The sequence below is a fragment of the Solea solea genome, chromosome 6, assembly GCF_958295425.1.
Source record: "Solea solea chromosome 6, fSolSol10.1, whole genome shotgun sequence".
NCBI classification, from domain to species: Eukaryota; Metazoa; Chordata; class Actinopteri; order Pleuronectiformes; family Soleidae; genus Solea; species Solea solea.
Genome location: NC_081139.1, coordinates 9,369,373 through 9,392,206, shown reverse-complemented (window position 1 = coordinate 9,392,206; position 22,834 = coordinate 9,369,373). Strand labels below are relative to the sequence as shown.

Genomic DNA, 22,834 nt, shown 5'->3' with positions numbered 1-22,834 from the left:
ACCATGGTTCTATAGAAGCCCAAAAGGACAAACCAGTCATAGTGTGTGTTTCACGTTTTGAAGCTGAAGCTTAGGCTACAACACAAATGAAGAAGAATGGCACAACCCACCACATAAACATGATGTATAAACCAACTAAGAAGGAGGAAACGGTGGAAAGAGTGGTACAGTGGAATAGAGTTGTGAAAGAGTGTTAACATACTTTTTGGTATGCAAAGGTTCCAGTGGTTCATGACGCACTTGAAGGGGTGAGCAGAGTCCTCTGTTTGTTCTTACCGTTCGATGTCATTCTAGATGTGACACACTGGGTTTTTAACAAAGTAATATCTCAGGAAAAAACCCATCCTGCCCTCCGAAGAAGCAAATTGGAGCTACACTTCTGGGCTAGATTTAGTGGACAAATCTACGGCCACATGCCTATTGGAAGATTGCTGGGAGATGGAGGACATGAGGGGAAAAAATATCTAATTTCCTTCTTCACATAAGGCAATTTGCACAAAGCATTGGGTTGGAGTGCAACACTGTAATTGGATCTGTCTGGTCTCTGGTCCCATCACTTTTTTTTGTTTTTTTTTCATGAGCCGAGAGCAGACTTGTCTCTGCTTGAAGATGTTGGAGGACATCTGGCTTGAAGCCAAAATTTGTCATATAAATATAAAAATATACAAATTCAAAGGTAGCTCCCATCCTGACCTGGTTGTTGAAATGAAATCTTGCCTATTCAGTCAGTCATCATCTACCGCTTTATCCTCCACCAGAGGGTCGCGGGGGGTGCTGTGCCAATCTCAGCTACATTGGGCGATAGGCGGGGTACACCCTGGACAGTTCGCCAGTCCATCGCAGGGCCACACACAGATAGAGACAAACAACCATTCACTCTCACACTCACTCCTATGGTCAATTTAGAGTGTCCAATTTACCTATCCCCACACTGCATGTTTTTGGACTGTGGGAGGAAGCCGGAGAACCCGGAGAGAACCCACGCACACACGGGGAGAACATGCAAACTCCATGCAGAAAGGCCCTTGTTCCAACCGGGGCTCGAACCCGGGTCTTCTCGCTGCAAGGCGAGAGTGCTAACCACTACACCACCGTGTGGCCCCTTGCCTATTCAATGTTGGGAAAATAGGCTGTAATATATTATTTATGTGGGTCCCTCTGGAGGACACTCTGAAGTTGGAAGGAAAATTAAAAAAGTCTGATAAACTGTCTAAACAAGCGCTGGCCAGGGAAATGATAGGTCTAAAGGGTTGTCTAAATGGTTGTGAGATTTTCAATTAAGTGAAAGAAAACTAGACTGAGATTGGGATATGGTGGATTAACCATCTGAAAATTACATAAAAACACCAGACCACCCAGATGGTCTGTGATAGGGATGACCACCAGACAATTAAACATGTTGCTTAAATATGTTAAGCAACAGTTGTTTATTGATCTGGCTCACCTGGGGTTATTCCTTAAAATCAATTTTCAATATTGAGAAGAATAATCAAATATGCAACTGGCCTGTTTGTAAGAATATAAAGTGACATAAACGTTTATTAAAGACTGTCAACTGTGACAGGGAGCTTTGAACTGTGTTGAAGAGCTTTGAACTGCTTTGACGAACTTTGAAATCAAGAGGAAGCGTCATTGTAAAAGAACTCCAAAGTGGGGGGCAACGTTGCAACTCTCAAATAAGTGTACACAAGTAGTCGGAGATTATTGGAGGAAGAGGAAGACTGTGATCCGTAAATAGTTATGACTAGGATCCTCAGCAGGTGTAGGAAGAATGTAGATCCAGCTACAGCCTGTAGATGGCGCCAGAGGCTCAAAGTTTTGTAAATGAAGTGTACATTGCAAACAACCTGCGTTAGCTTCACTGTAATGACGTTACGATGTGTTTTTTTCTGCCGTTATTAAGGACCGACATCCAAGAATCTTCCCGGTCCGTGAAGCACATCCACCGAGGCCACAGTGTAGTCAACTCAGCGTCCACCTGAAGGTAAGTTCTAACCGGAGACACTGCGTAACGATAAACCGTGATGTTAGCCAGTTAGCTCCCTTTAGCACGGCTACTTTAACGGCGAATGAGTCAAGTAATGCCAGTGCTTTCTACCGGTTTACTGGACGCAGAGCTGCAGTATTTAAGAAACCTTTTTTTTTCTTCTTTTTTTTAGCGAGCTGAGTTGAAATGGTGTGAAGATTTGTTTTCATTCTATGCTGATTTAAGATGAGTCTAGCAGACTTAGCCAGCTAGCGTGCTGTCAGGCTAAGGTCAAGAAGCTGACCAGTCTGACAGCTAACGCCATCTAACATGGTACGATAAAGGCTTCACGTGTGTTGTGTTGGTCACATAATCAAACTACCTACACTCGAATAGGTTAGCACTGGAGCTTGTGCTAGTGTCGTTCTCCGTCATAAGTGGTTGGTCCTTAAAAGTTGCATTAGCTTGTAGCTAGCTCGATGTAAAGACCTTATAATTAAGGTCAGAACTGCTTGGTCTAATATACATTTTTTTTTTTATCATTTGTGGTTGGCTTGTTATTACTGTATAGCAGCGGTGTTTTGGGGGCTCTGACCTGGTGAAGAAAGATAGGCTAATCTGCACTGGGGCTGATTCAGCCCATGCTGCTGCTGCCTCTGTTTATTTGAAGACACATATAGTACTACTGATGCAGGACTGCTTGATCATGCAGCTTCTGTATCCATATTAGTGGTCAATAAAAATTCTGCCATTCATCAGCGAGGCACCTCAGGGTAGACAGATTACATCCTGTCAGAGAGATATGGACTCGTGGGTTTTAGGGAAGGTGTGATGGATGACTGTCCCCAGTGAAACGTAAATATCTTCCAGTCTCTGTTCTGACATTCACACCAGTTTGTAGGGTTCACCTGTGATTAGTGCCTTTTTTTCTTACCATCTGTCAATATTAAGTGCATGTATCCTGGCCTCCATTCTCAAAAGTTTCACTCATTATAGTAATCAGTATGGTAGCTACAGAATTATGACATGTTACTTTAATTTTTATCTTTTATCATAGCATCTCATTTAAGTTCTCAAAACTCCTGTCAATCTGCATACATTAAAAAAATAATTGTGTCTTCTGTGCAGTACTTGGCCTGTGTTGCACGGATGCGCGATATTTGACTTTTTACTGATATATCCAGAGTGCTTGGGCCGATAACCGAAACTTAGATGTATACATTTTTCCCTGCGTCCAATTGCAGGGGTCATATAGTCTCTTCTGTAGTGAAATTAACACAATATTTTGCCTACTCATGTTGCAGCTGATGTATACATTTTCTTCATTTAGCAAAATAAAAAAAACATTGTGTGTAGTTGTGGAGGGCACCAGCAAGGAAGCACCAGCATAGAAGTCAAGGTGGTAGTAGCCTATTTACTGTTGTAGTCATTAGTCATATTGGCAGATCTTGGTTAATTTACCGATATCCAATAATAAATTTCAAAGCCAATATATGCTGATACTGATATCATGCCTATAATATTGTGCATCCCTACTGTGTTCCCTGTTTTTGCACAACATTATTTAAGATCACAGATGAATATTGTTGAAAGGCTGCATTCTTGGGCTTACTTTTCAACAGTTGCTGCCCTCTTGTATTTATTGTTAACTAGTAAAAAAAACTATCCATACCTGTCCCCTTGCATTTCTTATCCAGACAATGCTAAAATTGTCACTGTACACACTCGTGCCCTAAGTAAGTCACCTGTCAAGTTTAAAGCCAGTCAAATAAATTGTTGGACAACTATGTGATGATGTCCTGAGATTTTCAGCTATTTCCCCCTTTTTCAATTTACTGATCGTTATGGGACAGTATGACACACCTTCAGACATACATGCTCTTTAGTCATGTTTTCCCTTGAAGATTTGTGAAGTTGTTCTGTCAGTTTTTTTTTAAGAGCGTGTCATTATAAAATAATATGTGTTTAAATGAGGTCAATGTAAGTGTCATTGCTACAATCTGAGGAACATTTTCTTGAAGTAGTTTTTGTAGTAAGAGGTTACAAAATGTCCTGTCTTAAATGTCCAACTGTTTGTCCTGTGCGACTGCATTCTTTTTTCCAGAATGTAAACAAACCTAAGCTTTGTGGTTCTAGCTTCAAAGTCAGCATGTCATTAGATGTGAAATGTCATGTGGTGAAGTATAATTTGGTCATTGATCTATAATTTGGTCCTTTTTTACTTTTCCTGGCAATCAGCCGAGATCTGGAGCTATGCTTACTCAATTCTTTGTTAACCAAAGACCTAGGAAAATCCCATATTATGTGCCATCCTGGGCATTTTTAGGTTCTCGAGTGCACAAAGTGCAGAGGACCCTATTATTATTTTGTAAACATGATAGACAAAACAACTGATTTATTGGGGAATATACTCCAGAGATACATTTATAATGAAATGACAATTAGAGGCATATTACCACTATTAATGAATGTTTATAAATTGAGGCATTTTTATATTATACTATTGCCACAGCTTTGACAAAAATGTTACCCATTGACATAAAAGTCTTTAAACTGACTAATGTGTTGTGAGTTCTGGTTGCTGTGGTAACTCCAGAGTGTGTGGTGAGAAATGACCTCAGGTGGCAGTAATCTTGGTCTTTCTTGGTGGTTGTTCTGACTTATCTGTGTTGTTTCACACAGATGATTGTTGATGGGATGGATTTTGTGTGTGTGTGAGAAAGAATGACTAAGCAGCTGTTGAACTCTGTCTCGGCACATTGGCAACATCTGTGAATGTGTGTTTTGTGTTTTGCCCAGTTGTAGTTTGTGATTGTTGAGACTGACAGATGTATTTATTTGGGTTTTGTCTCCCACGGGGCTGCATTGTACGGAGAATGAACTGTAGCCCTCTTCCTCTATTCCTCTATTCCTATGTTCCTTCCCTGCTTCCTTTGTCTATCATTATTTGTTTAATTGCCTCACTGGTGTTGTTGTCATTGCATATAACGTTCCTTCTCTGCACTGCTCATTTGTTTCCTTTGTGAAACTCCAAGTGTTTGACAATGAATTGACTAGTCAGCAATCACATTTCAAACAAATACAGAAGATACAAGCATTTATATTTAAAGTGTGTGTTGTGGTTACATTATTGCAAATGTATTATTCTATTATTGTATATTTTTAAAACTTCATATTGGGAAATGATGAAGTTAATTTTTGCTACTTTACAAGCAAAATATCAATCAAGAACATAAGAGGCATATGTACCAACATATTACTTGCTTTTTCCTGCTCTCTTATCTCTTCATTACCTTCTCCTTTCATTCATCATCTACCTTTTTATTTCTATTGTGTATAAATGTGCCCCCATCATTCCATCTTCATCACATGGACCTTAGGTGAATATTGTGATTACTACAAACAGAAACGGATCAAATCAGCTGCAGCCCTTATTTAGCACCATTAATCGAGGTGATGCTACGCTTCACTAATACAACCAGTCAGCACATACTCACAAGTTGCTGAGTTAAGACATGATGGTGATGACATTTTGGTCCTGTGCACCTGGTTGTGTATTACATGTGGTATTTATCCAGAACAATGACTTTGTCTCCCTGGAACAGCAGATATTTAAAATGCGGAACAATTCCACAAAGAAACTAAATAAATAAAATAAAACAATGACTGATAATAGCATGAGAAGTTTTGTGCTCACTGCTGTTTCAATGTCAAACTTGTTTTACAGTTATTGCTGCAAATAATTACTTTGATTTAATTGAATTAGCCAATTATCCATTCAATTGCTTTTGGCATATAAAAACGTTAAAAACAAAAAATTAAATATAAGAATTGACCTTTATCACAGGATATTATGCATACTTCTACAAAGAAAAGAAAAAGGTCACTCAGATACCGTTTGGATTTTTTTGTTTCCATTGGTCAACGTTTCAAAACATTACTACACAAGTAGGCTGAGACCTGAGTGAGGCAGAGGAGGGTGGAGGGAGAGTGCAGAGCAGTGAGGGGGTGTGGTCTGGTAGTGAAATTTGACTCTGGGACATTGAGTCTTGTGCTTATTAGACAAGAAAGTGATGAAAGAGTGCTCCAGTGACAAAAGAGAGGCCTAAAATGGCCAGTGCCAAAATCAGAATGCAGTAGCTGGTGTTTTACCAGAGAGGGGCAGTAGTAGGTAAGCAGATCAATACTTTATACTAAACTGTGAAACTTTGCACCTAGATCAGTAAATAACATTACTCGATACCATGTACACTAGTTTTCACTTGCATAAAAGCTGTTTAATTAAAGAAAGTTTTCTGTGCACTTCAGAAACCACCTCTCCTGATTTCTCCCAGAAATGAGAACTGTACTACACAGCTTCAGTAAACCCTGAAATTTAAACGCAGATGCAACTTGCTGCCAATTCACAATCTACACTAAAATATTCCTGAAGGTCCTTGATTGAGAGGGTTCTTGATTGGCTCCATCTCTTGACTTGAATGAAAGTGGGATTTCCTCACATGCACACATGATCACTAAGTCAGAAATAGCAGCTTAATCTGCCTTAATCAGTGCATCAGCAGCTTTGTCCCAATGATGACCGATGATGTAAGCTACGCTCATACTGATCCTCTTAGTTGATTGGCTGGTTGCTCGGGTCAGGTTGAGATTGTCTGTTGTGCGGGCTTGTCTTTTTATTATTTGTTTTGACCATGCACTTGATCCTTCTTCAGTTTCAGACACACCCGACCATAAAGCTTACAGACAGCTTAGATGCAAAGCAGGGAAAGATTTTTGGAGGTCAAGTAAACTGAAGTCATGTCATTAGCATGTTTGCACTGCAGGAGGTGGTGAAGGTGTACGTGAGAGGTCCATTCTTGTCACAGAATCAATTCACAATTTAACTTATCTGTTAAACATGAAATCACATAGGTGCACACAACTAGCACAATAGGTAGTCATTAGTTGACTGATCTGTAACTTTTTTTTTTTATATAAATACCCAAGACATTTTTTTGGCAAATTAGTTTTGTTGGCTTCCCCCTTTAGATCATTTGTGTCCTGTTAGACCAACTGTCCTCATGTCCTCCTTCTCAACATCCATGAACCTTCTCTGTGGTCTCTCATACAGCTCCTTATAAGTGTTTGCCTTAGCCGCCCCTCTCTTTATTGCGCGCCTAAAATCCCAATACTGCTTACTTTCTTCATCTTCCTGGCTGTCTCACATTTTCGTTGCCATCCTCCTCCTTTGGATACTTTCATGTACTTCCTTGTTCCACCACCACATTTCCTTATCTTCTTTCTTCTGTCCAGAGGACATAACAAACAACTTCTTGGCTATATCCCCCACCACTTTAGCACTTCAACACACTCTAGTCATCTGATAACTCTTAACTGCCTCCCAGAGCCTGTCACAACTCTTTCCTGAACTCTGCACAACCTTCTTCTTGAACTCTGAACAACCCTCTTCTTGAACTCTGCACAACCTTCTTCCTTCTTCAGCTTCCACCATTAATTTTTGGATAAACTTGCTTCCTCCTCTTGTTTTCTAAAGTCATTCTACAGACTACTATCCGATGCTACCTACCCTGGCGTCACCTTGCCGTCTCCTATTTCCTGTACTGCTCAGCTTCAGTAAACCCTGAATGGTAAAGGGCTGTGTCTGTGAGCAGCTTGGAGAACCCTGCTGTCATCACCCGAAAAGGTGTGTGACATAATTTTGGCATGTGAGATTCTGTACAATATTACAACAGGAAAGAAAGTGCAGCCAAAAGAGCCCATGCTCCCGTAGCCCTGCACACAGATGAGAAAGGACATTGTTGACAATTTTTGTGTCCAACCATTTTTTTCTTCACCTTAATGAAGAGGATTGTGAGCATTGCATTTCTGTGATATGAATGGATAAATTAAACATTCAATACACAGCTGGACTTCTCTTGTCTTGATCCCACGTTTCAGGCTATCAAACAGAATTGCCTTGTTTTATTTTTTTTGCGTCTATTTTCAGCTTCTGAAGCCTCTCTTCTTGGTTGTATTTCACATCTCCGTATCATAACCTTAAGCAGCGAGGTTATTAAACTATGAATATATATGAATGTGATATTCACATTACAATCATTTTCAGACGCATTTAACAAATCCTGATTGGACGTACACCGGTATTAGGTGAAATGTGCTTGTGAATCACACGTGAGACCTCGCATACAGCGATTTCTGTACCCACTTCTTTGCAGGTTTGATAAATGAGGGTATGATGGTAAAAGGAGAACAATTAGCCAATTATAACTAAATTAACACAACAATACTGCGATAATCAGATCATTGTATCTAGGCTTTTGCTCAAATATTGCTGAATGATTCTTTCAGTTTTGCCAAGTAGTAGGAGAAAGGACGGTTAAAAGATCCTAGGGGATTTTAAAAAAAAAAGGGGGGGGAGGGTGAGGAGATTTTGAGAGAGGGATGAAGGAAACAGGAGGAGGAAGGGGAAAAGTTGTCCTTGACTTTGTCCTCCACTAGCTTATTCACAGCCCTCTGCATCACACCGCACATACAGGACGCTGCCTCCTACGAACACATACTTGAGCACCAGTAGCACCACTGACACATATAGATCTAAAGACCAGGCAGTTTTACAAAAGGCTCACCAAACAACTGCACTTCACTGAAGACTCACCTTTGACCAAATCCATCTCATCCAGACATCCAACTAGAGCATTGTAATTCATTGTTGGTCACTTTTTACCTTTTCTTTCGATTTGTACTGAATGATGGTTGATATGATGATGTTCAGTATGTACCATAGATGTCTGTATTACAGTATTTTCAAACTAACAGGCAAGTAGTTATTGGGTTAAGATATGTTAGTCTGTGTGTGCTTACAGGGATTTCCTGAACTAAATAGATGTGGCTAACCTTTGACCTTGGGATTTGAGATCACTGGATGTTGAATTTCCATTGTTTTTAAATGCAACTGCCGTGTTGTGAGTTATGACTGGAGCTTGTGATGTGGGTCAAGATTGATTGCATGTAGGAGCAGGAATGGTGTAGTTAAAAGGCTTTTCTTACCTTGATAATATGTTGGAGGGTTTGAGGTTTGTCTGATGCTGGCATCTCCTCACGTGAGCAGCACATTTTTGAGTTTAAGATTCTACCAAACTACCATTCAGTAGCTAACCTCAGTGATAAAGACACAATTAAAACCTTTCTGTGGACAAATTTCATGACAAACTGTTTTTTTTATCATGGGGATGCAAAACAAGGTCTTGCTGTCACAAACAAGGTCTGGTTTTGCAAACAATATATCCCCATTCTTTTGAAGACTGTAGTCATTCAGTTCAGTTTTATTGCCAGACCAAGGTCCATTCAATATGCATTATTTGCATACTTTAATTACCTATCTGTAGTAGTTTTCCTTTGGGACAGAGTCAGGTTGAATTGAGTTTTCATTATGGATTAATCTGATTACTTTCTTGATTAATTGTGTACATCCCAACTGTTAAACGACAAACAAGGATTCACTGGATAATGAAAGTGAGCCCAAAGGTCATTGAATCACAAGCAACTGGACTTGTAGACTGTCTGTTTCTCTATTAGAGCTTCTACCTAAAGTTTCAGTGCTTCAATTGTGTGATGAACTCGTCTCACCCGCTAATTCAGGAGTTGGTTCTGTGCCTTCGCTAGGATCTGCTTGTGTTGGCAGCATCTATGGTTGATTGTTGGTGGTTCTTTCACTCTACAATCTTCCTGGTTGTTCTGTCACTCACCCACACGCACCACACTGAGGGTGTTCCCCCGAAAATGTTGTGCAAAATGTCTGTGTAGATTAATTGCTCAGTAGCTAGCAAGTCAAGTTGCTACTGATTCCATTACTTCTAGATAACTATGACCTGGATAATACAATCTACACAGACATGGGGTGTTGACGATAAAAACTGGGTCAGTACTCTGTTTGCATATAATTTTTATAACGAAAAAACAACTTTGGTAATTTGAGTATTACTTCTCCAACATTGCTCTTACTGTCTATCTTATATGTGAAAGGCAATAATTCTCTCTATCATTTTTTTGTGTGGTTGCAAATGTACCCACCATTATTGTAACTCGTGTTGCAATTTTAATAAAGTAGCTGCTAACATGTCTGTCAGTGATTAACTGGTGCCATGTCCAGGACTTTCATATTGCCACATCCAAACCTTCCAGATATAAACAGACCTTATTAAGCTTTATGTGCCTTATGCTCTGGGGATATCAAGAAGAAGAGTGGAGTACAGAAAAAGCCATGTATTTATGAGCAAGGAGGTTGTTGATATATCATGTAGTTTAAATAACCCCTGATGAGCCCATCCATCCATCCATCTATTAGCTGCATCTGCTTATACTGAGGGATGCGTGGGGAGCTTTCTCCAGCTGACAATGGATAGGAGGAAGGGGTGGGTACACTCTGGACAGTTCCACAGTCAATCCCTGTGGGAGGAAACAAGATTACACGGAGAAAACTCTTGCATATGGAAAACATAAAACCTATGAAAGCATCAATCACTGTGCTGCACTGATTTGACTCAGCAGGTGACTGATTGATTGATGGCATGTTGCAATATTTGACAAATATTTCAGCGTGCCTGAACTGTTTTGTACGCACAACGTTCAGTGTTTATTTTGAGCTTGCATCTTGATATCATTTGCAAGCATCGTGCCTCACTACAGTCTTGCTGACTCACTCGCGCACACAGAGGCATACTGTGACATCATTAGTGGGCTTGCTTCTCTCCTCCAATCATCTTCCTCTTGTTTGTTCCCTCATTTATTCTTGTACCCCTCTCCTTTTGTCATGCTACCTTGTCTTTGTACAATGAGGAATCATCAATCATGGATGTGACAAGGTACCACAACCAGTTACCCAAATTGCACAAAAACATTGCATCACAGGGATGTCCACATCAAAGTATTGTAAAATAAATGAACGTTTAATGAATATTAAGATGGTGCAACCAGATCATACCATTTGCTGTGACCTTCAATCACCCAATAGGGAAATTAGACTAGACCATTGTATTATTTACCTCAAATAAAACTGTCCATGTTGTCTCAAGTACATCCACATGGTTTTATAAATAAGCACTATGTTTTAAGCCGTTTGTTGTGGTAATTGGGGAAACAAATCTGGTGTTGTTATCCATTGTTAATGTATCCAGTGTCTTTCTTTCAAATGCTAATAGCATATAATTGTGTTTTTCATTTCAACAACAAATAAGCTTTGTATTTGTGTCTGAGTAGTTAATGAAATTGTGAGTCACATTAGATTCACAGATTACTGGAGTTGTTTTAAAATTGAAAACGGCTCAGTTTAACGTCATCAGTGGAAGGTGGACAGTCGGAAGAGAATGAAAATGAACATGCACTCAGGCAGGTGCGAAATAGGGATCCAAGCATCTTGAACTACAAAGTTTTACGAGTTCTTTGTAGAACTCTAATTAGCTAGTGTATGAGTGGAACTGTGGTGGATGCTAATGCACTGAAATATTTGATGTTATTGCTTTGTGGCAGTGAACATATAAAAAAAAGTGTGATTTACACAAGTTAATTTTAGATTGAAACAGTTGTGAGTGAACTTTTTGTTTTGTTTGTTTTCCTTTCAGGAAGTTTTACCCTGCCTAAAAGACACCCTGCTGTTCCTGCCCACCCCCAACTCTGTCCCCCCCACCCCCTGTCCTGACTGGATCCCTGCGCTGCCAGCTGTGAATTGGAGCACTGATCGAAGGCTTTGCAAGGTGGTTTTTCGGTCTGGCGCCGCCTCCCCCTGGGGCCGGCGTGCGTTCCCAGCAGCCCGTGGTGCCCTGTGCCCCCCCCTCCCCTTCACTACACAATAGAGCCCATGCCCAGGGTAAGTATAAAAAAAGCATTCTGATATAACACAGGGGTGATCCCACAGTCTGCAGATATTGTCAGCTGAAGGTCAGAAATCATTTAAGGTTTTCAATGTTTACACCTGTAGTTTTTGGCCAAATCAGAAAATGATCCCTTTTTATTTTATCCTTTCTCATGTCTGCAGGAGGAGGTGCAGTGCGTCCGCCAGGAGCCATGTGCCTCCCTCACACCATCAACATGGACAACAAGCTACAGGGGGCTGGACAGGGGGGAGGGTATTCACTTCGAACACAAGATGGAGGCGTTCCACTGGAGCCCTTTATACACCAAGTGAGGAAAAGAGTTGTAATAATATTGTATATATGTATTACTATTTTGACATCAATGTACACTGGTACATTTGTTGCTCTAAAGTACGCATTTTTAGGCGTGGTTCACACTGAATCATTGTGGCTGAGTTGCGTGATTGCTGCGTGTGTTCATTTGGCTCACCTGTCTCCCCACAATACCAATTTGTTTACGACTGTATGTTCCCAAATGTTCTGCTGGCGCCTGTGTGTTGGTGTGTAGTTTTTTTATTCTCCTGCTTGTTTTAAGTGGTTGTTTGTAAACAAAATGATGTTAGAGAGAGAGAGAGGCAGAGCTTTATTTATGATGACGATAGGTATAAACATATATAAATATAACATAGAAAGGGTTTTCCTGTAGTTGGAACCTCCCCTCTCTTCACATACAGCTGTTAAAATAGTGTTAAAAATATAATATTAATGTTTTTCATGTATTCAGATTCAGCTTAGACACTAAAGTGAATGTGAAAGGTTATATGTCACATTACCAGAACAATGTCAATATCATCATCAACAGATTTATATTTCCTTGGAACTGTGTGCGTCATGCGTGAAAAATAGGAGAGACACCTGAGCTCAAAAACAGATGCCCATCTCAAATGTGTCTCACACATGAATTTGCTTTTTTTTCCTCCTGCACACTTACACAATATCATTACTTTTATACCTGTGTAAGAGGACACTGTCACACTATCCATTTAAACCCGGTCAGACTTACATGTTGAGTGTTAATTTTCATTTAGTCTTTATCATGTCAATATAATACACTTATAAAGGTGTAAATGTAGTGTAACTGATATGTGTTTATCAGTGCATTGTCAACAACTATATTGGATGGTGCATTATCAGATATTCAATGATAAAATAATTAAACAGATGAAATAATATGAAACAAAAATGTAAATTTTGTACAAACACTGTTTTTTTTCCAGTCATTACTTAATGGGTGTGTGTGTGTGTGTGTGTGTGTGTGTGTGTGTGTGTGTGTGTGTGTGTATAGGTCGGAGGTCACACTAGCATGATGCGTTACGATGACCACACAGTGTGTAAACCTCTGATCATCAGAGAGCAGCGCTTCTACGAGTCTCTGCCTCCGGAGATGAAGGAGTTCACACCAGAATATAAAGGTCAGTCGCATCTCTCTGTTGTTTTGTATCAGTGGAGCCATTATTGCTTCCTGGATTTGTTAATTTAACTGTTTCATCCTTTTATCTGAAAAAGTGACAGAAGTGAAATATTTCAGCCATCTAACAACTTTTGTGCTCAAAGTAAAAGCAGTTTTAGCAGCTTAAGAGCCAAAAAGAGGGAATTGTGGCCATGCGATTATCAGACACAAGCACATCTCAGAATAAATGTACAGAGAAAATGTTTGCGGTTCTTCATTTCAAATTAAAATGGCATGATGTATCAGTGTGGTCTCAAAAACTTGCGATAGAAATCTGTTATTGCAGGTTTTTGTAACTTACTCAGGGTTACTGTCTGTGCTCAGAGTCATGGTCTCTGTGGGAATAAATACACTACACTTTATTTTGATGACATTTGAGCAAGACATGATAGTTGTAAGGTGTTTTTCATTATTGCACAACACCCCACGTGACCCTCCGGTGGAGGATAAAGTGGTAGATAATGGATGGATTGCTTTTACTACAATCTTGGACTTCTGTTGCTTTCAGTAGCTACCCTTTACATTCTATTACTCTAAATACCCTCTGTACAAGAGTAGACAAATGAAAGAGAAGGAAGGAAGGAAGGATGGAAGGATGTTTAATGGAAGAAAAGTGTTTAGCTGCTCTGCTCCCCATCTCTAGGCAGACACACACTGTCACTGTTTCTACTTGCTTTTGCTATAGCAACAGACCCAAACACACTTTGACAACCAAGCACGCACTCGCATGTGCGCACATGCACACACACACGCAACGTTTTGGTGAATAATGGAAGACGAGAGATGATGATGATGATGATGATGATGATCTGGATGGAGCAGATGTAGCTAATCACATTAGTCATGGCTCTGTTTCAGGGTGGTGTGTCTCTAATTCATGTCGGACAGCAACATAAGGACATGAGCATTTCAAAACAGCCTCACAAAACTGTTAGCATGACATGACATGACTATTTGTTATTGGACAGACATGTACTTCACATACATATTCTCACCACTACGTCCTCTTGTTGTTACTGGTCCAGTTGCTCTGACAACATCAATGACTAAGGAAACTTCTTAAACCCAGGATCTCTGCACTAATACCATTGTCCTGCTGTTTTAAATAACAGCATAATAATATAATAAGACACAGATTGCTACCTGCTCCTTCACAATGTTTCTCAGCCTGTTTGACTCTTCACTTTGGACTTCAAACATGGAATTTCCACCAATGTGAGAAACTGATGGGATCTGCTCAGTTTGAAAACCTAAGAGGAATGTCTAAATGAGTGGAGGTTTTAAAAAGATCTTTGTGAGACATTTATATTATTTTATATTATTATTATTATTATTATTATTATTATTTTATCTATTAACTGATCCTTAGTCAGTTTTAGAATATTTACCAAAGTCCTGACTACCTCAGCTTTCAGGCCAGAATACAGCATAAGTGCTTATACTCTGTGAACTTACAAATGACCTCCATTTTCCAAAAGATATTCTTTCATTTGATGTTTTGGTGATGTTTGTAAGAGAGCAGTGAGTGACATGGTATAGTACTCTGAAATTCTGTCTTTATGAATGTGAAGGCTGTAACATACAAAAGACAGCTATTGCCATATACTATCATACAAATTACAATTGAAGCGTTTATCTATGTTGTCCACCCAAACTGTGAGCTGTGTTGTGGAGTTATGTTGGCTTTTCAGTCCTTTGTCACTCTCCTCTACTTCTAGTGTTTCATTACTTTTAACATAATTCTGTGTCCATGTGGAATTTCGTAAAACAGAGGTTCAATCTAGGTGCACACATGCTTTGCAGATTCGTGGAAGAATTTGTCCTTTATGTATGTACAGCAAAATTGCTGAGAGTCTGTATTTTGCTCTGTCCTTTTAGGGGTAGTGCTGGTTTGTTTTGAAGGAGATTCTGATGGCTATATCAACTTGGTTGCCTACCCTTATGTGGAGAGTAACGCTGAGGGAGGAATTACAGAGCACGAGGATCGTGATCCCCCCGAGAGGGAGCAGCCGAGGAGGAAACACTCCCGCCGCAGCCTCCATCGGTCGTCCTCCTCTTCTGAACACAAGGATGAACGACCTGACAGGAGGGAGTCACACGAGACTGACGCTATCTCTGATAAGTAAGATCATATTAAAGTGAGAGGTTTCGAAAAAATGGACAGTGCAGAAGATTAATTTTCCTATTTTCTAAGTTTTATATTATCACAAAATGAATGTCTTCATTGTAACCCAACAAAACATTTTAATGTATTAAGTTAAACTGTTAGAACCCTTTTTTCACTATTTTCTGATTAGCTTTAAAGACTTTAATGATTCAGGGTTATTAAATGACTTAAAATGAAGATTTGCAAATGAAAATAACAAAAAAAGAGAATGTTGTTCTCTCAAACTGGTGGTCCTGCACAGAAACATCTCAGGAACTGTTTGATGAATTATCACAAATGTCTTTGCTCTTTCCTTTAACTTTTTCTTATAACTGCTGAATTGATTTCCATTAATAAGGGAGATGAAACAATTGTTATTCCACTTAGGGCATCTATACTGAAAGGGAAGATAAGAATGCAAATTGAAAATGCAAAGAAATGTATCCACATGATAAATGTGCAGAAATGATAAGAAAAATCTTGGATTTGATTGAGACTACACTGGTCAAATTTACATGGAAAAAGTCAGATACAACAGTTTGAACAAAGGATCACCGGTGGTGTTTTTCTCTTCTCCTGCAGTCTAGTAGAGCTGAAGAGTCCCACACTCAACCCAAAGATCCACTCGGATGTTCCCTTCCAGATGTTGGACTGGAACAGTGGTTTGACATCAGAGAAGATCAGCCATAACCCCTGGAGCCTCCGCTGTCACAAACAGCAGCTTAGCCGCATGAGATCTGAATCCAAGGAACGAAAACTCTTCAGTATCCTTCCTCAGCCTGTTGCATACACTGTTACCTACAGCCTTTATTTATTTGACCAGAACAGTCTTAAATCAGTGACTTGCTGTTTCCAGGGCTCTCACAAAAGACTTTACGTTCCTTTTAAAAGGTGATAAAATAAGACATCATCTACACTCCTTACTGCCCACGTCTTTAATTTAAATATTTGTACATTAACAGTGAGACTGTGGGAAATAATAAAGAGGAAGCGTTGGAGGTTATCAGGTTAAAGGTTTTGTTTTGATCTTCAGCTTCAAAGTGAGCAGACTGCAGCTGCCATGAAAACAGCTGAGGAAACTGGACAAGCAAGGCACACACTGTCCTCAGTGAGGATCATCTGTTTTTAGTCCAAGCAGATTCAACAGGGCTGCTGTCATCTCAGATTTTCTGAACAGAAGTTTAGTTTATCAGATAGAACATTATAACAAACAAACCAAATAGATGAAAACGTAGATCTTTTTTATGTTTTCATCAAACAAACATTTGCTCCCTAACTCCAGTGTTTAACCAGAGTTCCTGTTGTTGGAGAATGTGGTCCACCACTTCTCATACCCCTGCATCCTGGACCTGAAGATGGGAACCAGGCAGCACGGAGATGACGCATCCGAGGAGAAGGCGGCCAGGCAGATGAAGAAATGTGAACAGAGCACTTCAGCAACTCTGGGAGTCAGAGTGTGTGGCATGCAGGTAAAAAGATCTACGTACTGAAAATAGAAAAGTGAGTCCAGAACATTCCTGAAGATAGACCAAGGTCATACTTTCTGCATCTGCGTATAGGCAAAGGTCTGCTAGGGTCCAGCTTGACATAAATTTCATCCACAGTAGTGGATCCTACATGGACGAACACGAGCACACTGCCAGGTCGAGTCTGTGCGACCATTCGTGGCGTCTGTACATGCTGGTGTAGAAACAGAATATTCCTGTCCAGTCTGTGGCACGTTCTTGTTTTGGTCAAAAGAGACTGTAATAATGAATTTGTGGTTTTCTCTCTTGCTCTTCAGGTGTACCAACTCAACACCGGTCACTACCTCTGCAGGAGCAAGTATTATGGCCGTGGTTTGTCGATTGAAGGCTTCCGCCAGGCCCTGTACCAGTATATGCACAATGGAAAGGGCCTGAGGCATGATCTCTTGGAGCCAATCCTAAATAAGCTTCGCAGCCTGAAGGCAGTGATAGAAAGGCAGGCGTCATATCGATTTTACTCATCTTCACTGCTCATCATCTATGATGGAAAGGTGAGCTGGGTTAAAATTTGTTGTCAATATAAAGCTACACCCACACTACACTGTTTTTGCTTCCATTAATTTTGTGGTAAATACCCCTGCTGACATTTTAGAGCCCCGTAAATGGAAAAATATGCTTGTTTGGAAACTCCAGCACTGCCCTTTTGGTACTGATGGGTAAAAACGGAGCTCTTCCTTGGTCTTACTTTTCACCATTGTTGTGTCTCATTTGTAATATTATCTGCAGAGAATCAACTTCCTGCTTGCACTGGCACCAACATACTGGCAGCTGTAGCTGAGTCACACTACAGAAAGGACTTTTATTTACAGTTAAAGACGCATAAATTGACAAAGAATATTGTGTCCGTGAGAGGCGCCTGGGTCTGCACATGCTGTTATGAATTTATACTATGAGAGTGAGCGACGAAGCCCAGATGAGGTTTGTTTATATTCCACTCAAAAGTGCAACCGAGGCTGAATTAAAACCGGGCAGAGAATGTAGCTGTCCAAAACTGCCCAAAACCCTCAAAGGGACCTGTGCAGGTATGATCAAGTCTAAGTTTGTTTGTTGATGATTTTGTCAATTAAAAAAAATGCATATTTTTTACCCTTGGACTAACAAACCCCAAAATAAATGGTAGGTAATATCAAATTGCTTAGCAGTGGGGAATGACGCTGCTGTCAAAGAAAGACATTTCACATGAGCACATTAGTCATTACTGGCCAGTATAAACATTTATAGTAAAAGTTATTATGTAACTGCAGCTGTCCGAGTGTCTGATGAATGTCGTGTATATATATATGTGTGTGTGTGTATATATATATATATATATATATATATATATATATATATATATATATATATATATATATATATATATATATATATATATATATGTGTGTATATGTATATATGTGTATATATATATATATATATACTTACTGTATATAAGTGATAATCACAATATCACACATTTTTATTAAATCTCACAGACAAAATAATGCTGTGTGAGAGGGAAAAGAAGCTCATTCAGTGTTAAATCTGTTGCATTTCTCACACACTGGTGCCCTCAGTGAGTCATCTGCCGAGTTTGACGCCTCTCAAAGTGACCTGTGATTAAGGGACATTCCTTGCATTTATAGAAAGATAGAACTTTGTGAATCATAAATTTAAAAATGTAATTATTTTGCTGCCTTGTCCCAAGTATGTGATGAGATGTACCAAAAAAAACACAGTCTACCATGTGAACTGAGCAGAACATTTCCAAAATTTGAAGCTGTTTCCATTTATCTCATGTGACTGGTCTTGATTCAAGGGAATACCCAGCACACAGCCACAGTCTAGCAGATCAAAGTGTTCCCGTCTGTACACTGTGATTGAGACTTGCATGATGATAGTAAGTGTGTTGGTGTTGGGTCTCCACAGAGTTTCCACTGTCCTCAGGACTGTAAGTTTAGAGTTTCTGGGGCAAATGAATGTGAATCTTTCTGTCGCTACGGCTGTTGGACATTTTAAAGTAGTTGTGCTAATGTTTTGTTTGACTCGGGTTCATAGTGATCACTTCTCTACTTTTAATTCTGTTTGTAGGAAAGTGAGGGCCCCTCAGTCCTCGGCTCTGGGCAGCACGAAGCCCGGCAACAGAAGACTCCTGTGGTTCTTGCAGAATCTGGGCCTGGTCTCTTCACTCCCCCAGCCCCTGACACTCCCTGTGAAACGGACATGAGCCAGAGCCCAAACCTGGGGTCTCTGTCCTCACGAGGTTCTGGACTGATGGCTTCACCCTCCCCCACCCCTCACCCTTCCCCACAACCACTCCCAACCATCACGTCAGACTGTCAGGTTCCCCCTAAACCCTCGCCTCGCCCCCATCCAGACTCCTCCTCCTCTGCACCCAGTTTAACGCCCCTCCCTCCTCCCCCTGCCCCCCAGCCTAAGCGGCCCCCCGTCGTGGATGTTCATATGATCGACTTCGCCCACTCAACTTTCAAGGGTTTCCGTGGAGACACAGCAGTACACGATGGGCCAGACCTGGGCTACATGTTTGGACTGGAGAGCCTGATCCACATCCTAGAGAGCCTGCAGGATGGCAACCTGCCGTAGCAACACGCACGCACACACACACACACACGCACACACACACACACACACACCCACACACTCTTGGATAAACATCCCACACACTACTTTTTGTAAGTTAGTTTAGGTCATTTTGCTGAGATGTCTCGGCTGTAAATTTGGAACAGGGTTCTCCAGGACGTCACCATGGAAACATGGGCATTCTACAGTCAAGTAGTTTCTATAGCAACAAGCAGGAGGTGGGACAGTGGAGCTGATATGGAAAACCACTCCCTAACACTCACTGGTTGTACATGTGTACTTGTGAGGACCCTCACTGTTTTTCTCACCCAACTTGGTTTCAACTCCACGTCCCCAGTTTGAGCACCTGAACCGAAACTGAACTCAAACTCCAACTGAAACTGAAACTTATATTCCCTCTCCACATGAAAATGCATGTTACACCCCATACTGACAGGATTTAGATAAAACTATTGTTCGTCACAGACATGGAGGTCACTTAGGACTATTAAATTAAAGAATTATTAGTCCTTTTCATGAAGTTTTATGAGTCTCGTTATCATGCAGCTGGTTGCTACAGCTGTTCTTAAATTCAAACTTTGCCGAGGTTTTATTATAATAATTACTGCTTGTTTACACTCAGTAACTTATAGGTGTAATGGTCGTGAAGCCACATGAACCAATTGACCAAAGAGCTGGTATAGAAAACAGTTATAACTATCCTGAAACTTTCATTCATTCGTTCGTCTACCGCTTTATCCTCCTCATGAAGGGTCGCAGTGTCCTTGAAATTTCATTCGCAATTTTAAATTAAATTTTACAGAGCAGAAATGAAAAGGGAAGCAGATTAATGTCGCAGTGATTCCATGTTAAAAAGCACTAAAGTTATCTCACTTGGGAATAAATGGGTCGCCAAATTAAACGTTGAAAGAAAAGAGTGCCTTCATTTCTGTGGTCTGAAGCTCAAACTGGTCCTCATGAACATAGACAAACAACAGCATAGACACACACACACACACACACACACACACCCTGGGATCATTTGTCTGAAGAGCTGCTCCATGCAAGAAAGAGCATCCTCCAAGAACAACCAATCATCTGAATTCCAGGAACCTTCCACTGAAGTTGGCCCACACTCCCTTTACTCAACTCCACACCTCTTTCCCCCCCACAGACACCAAACCTGGACAGATGGACAAACTCTTTCCTTGAAAACACACACAGAAACACATTCAATCATCTGTTAAAGCAATAGATGGCAATGATAGATGGCATCTTTTCTACACCGGCAGTGCAAAGGGCAGCCTTGCCCTCAGAGAGAGTGCGTAAATTTGCATCATAGATGTAAAGCTTTAAAGAGAGAATATAGATCATTTTTAAAAAGCTATTTGTCCATTTAGGGGGGAGTTTAACTCAAAAATGTTAGTAGTCGGTGTCCTGTGAAAAAATCATCCTCTGGGTTAGTGTGTCAGTGTCAGTTCCCCAAATGTGGTCTCGTGATATTCTATATTTTTCAAATTGTCAACAAATCCCATGAAAAAAGTAATGACAACAATAAATTATTTGTACTAATTAGGTGTTGTCTCAGTGTAGAAGCCGAATAATATCTTATTCCTTTGTGTCATAAAGCCTCATTGAGTCTGTCAGATACACTGATGCAGTGCAGGCGTGTTCCTTCATCACCATGAGCAAACGTGAAGTCCTGCTTTTAACTAAAGTTTAGAGAAAAATATATTTATTTTTTAGCTGATGATGGATGAATTATTTTAAAGGTGCAGTTGTTCAGTTCAGGTTGTGGATGTTCAAACTCCCCTCGTCTTTAAAATGCTTCAAGATGAACTACCCGAGATCAGCTACTGGATATGACTTGAGAAAATATTGACGGTTGTTTTCCAATGTCATGAATTAACTCCCAATCTCAACCTTGTGATATGATCAAGAACATTTTAGACACGTGGGATTTGATGACACTAACAAAAATATAGATTACTTGCAGCCTTATTCTTTATAGAAGGGCTGGGTGACAAGGTTAAAGATATTTACTGTATGTCATATATAAATCGTGAACAGTAACACATAAAATAATTCTTTAATGACTGTCATTCAGCCCTGTGCCTCAAATGTGTCAAGACACTGAAACTTGTGTCTCATACTGCGGATGTCACCGTTTTATCTCCTCTCATCAGTCTGATTAGATTGTGTCAACCAATCACACGCAACCTCCAGAGGCTGGGCCGTGACACTGCACCGCCCCCTGCTGGATGAGAACAGGAACCCAACCCCAGGACCTGGACTAAAAAGAGAGCAAATATGAATATTTTATTTTTGGTTTATCAAGGTGATAATTTATTTTTTTATTGTACCTTTACCCCCTATATATGTTGGGGTAAATGTCTTTTGTCTTTTACATGTCTCTTCCCCTAAATGTATAAGATATAAAGAAATTTAAGTGCTTCAAAAGACACTGTGTGTGTGTGAAACGAAAAAGTATAAGCAGTATTATTCGAGCTGACTCAAGTCTGATTCTGATTTGCTGCCGACTCCGTCTCACTCTGATACTGACTTGGTATCGACAGACAAAGCCAGAATGATCAGGCTTGAGTCTGCTCACTGAGCCTCAACACCTCTGTGGAGTTGTTGCTCTGGCAGGAATTATTTCGTCAATGCACGTGTGTGTGTGTGTGTGTGTGTGTTAGAGCAGGTGTAGATGCCATCTTTAGTCTTTGGTTTGTTTCACTTCACCGTTAAGAACTGCATGCACGTCTACATCCTCCTGTTTGAGTCGGGTTTCCAACATCGCGTCTTGTTACAGTCCTCACATCAGTCTGATGCAACAACAGTCCACACGTCATTTCAGACCTTGATATTTATTCATGGAAATTAGCCTCAATGATTGATCAGAGTTCATTAGCAGCATTTTCTGCATCTGACATCGTCCTGTTTGTTAGAACAGTGGAAGTACGTGAGATTAAATCTTTCCAGAAGCTTTTCTGTTTGTGTTGTAATTACTGACTGAACATACTGTATGACGTCCTCGGGTGAAGACCTCCTGTATCTACAGTGTTGGAAAGGTTACATGGTTCTTGATGCAACACCAGCAGTTAATGCAAAGTTGAAATGTCCAATGAGTGCCAAGTGCTGCAGAGATGTCTTCACATAATTCAGTGTCATCAGAGGTCAAACTGAATTCTTACAGATAAAACACAGTCCTCTTAGGCTGATAACAAATATATTACACACTGTATGCCTAAAATAATAAAAGAACTAAGAAGGAAAAAGTAAAAC

At 40.2% G+C, this 22,834-nt stretch overlaps 1 protein-coding gene across 3 annotated transcripts; it reads left to right on the top strand.

The window, feature by feature from the left end:
• The first annotated feature begins 1,671 nt into the window (after positions 1 to 1,671).
• ip6k1 (inositol hexakisphosphate kinase 1) lies at positions 1,672 to 22,538 on the top strand. Of its 3 annotated transcripts, none has more exons than XM_058631743.1 (10): positions 1,678 to 1,820; positions 1,904 to 1,984; positions 11,581 to 11,825; positions 11,994 to 12,139; positions 13,157 to 13,283; positions 15,200 to 15,443; positions 16,050 to 16,231; positions 16,761 to 16,936; positions 17,251 to 17,484; positions 19,061 to 22,538. In XM_058631743.1, exons 4-10 carry the CDS (start codon positions 12,023 to 12,025, stop codon positions 19,571 to 19,573), a joined length of 1,593 nt encoding a protein of 530 aa, XP_058487726.1. In that variant the 5' UTR covers positions 1,678 to 1,820; positions 1,904 to 1,984; positions 11,581 to 11,825; positions 11,994 to 12,022; the 3' UTR covers positions 19,574 to 22,538. The 3 variants fall into 3 exon arrangements, with proteins under 3 accessions (XP_058487725.1, XP_058487726.1, XP_058487727.1); XM_058631744.1 differs by having other exon boundaries at positions 1,711 to 1,760; XM_058631742.1 differs by having other exon boundaries at positions 1,672 to 1,984.
• The last annotated feature ends 296 nt before the right edge of the window (positions 22,539 to 22,834 follow it).

What these genes read in the sequence shown, in the direction of transcription:
- ip6k1 (XM_058631742.1), top strand. Translation starts at nt 12,023, where the DNA reads ATGTGCCTCCCTCACACCATCAACATGGACAACAAGCTACAGGGGGCT. An exon ending in TCAGAGTGTGTGGCATGCAG is followed by an intron (nt 16,937 to 17,250) that starts GTAAAAAGATCT and finishes CTTGCTCTTCAG; the next exon opens with GTGTACCAACTCAACACCGG. An exon ending in TCATCATCTATGATGGAAAG is followed by an intron (nt 17,485 to 19,060) that starts GTGAGCTGGGTT and finishes TTCTGTTTGTAG; the next exon opens with GAAAGTGAGGGCCCCTCAGT.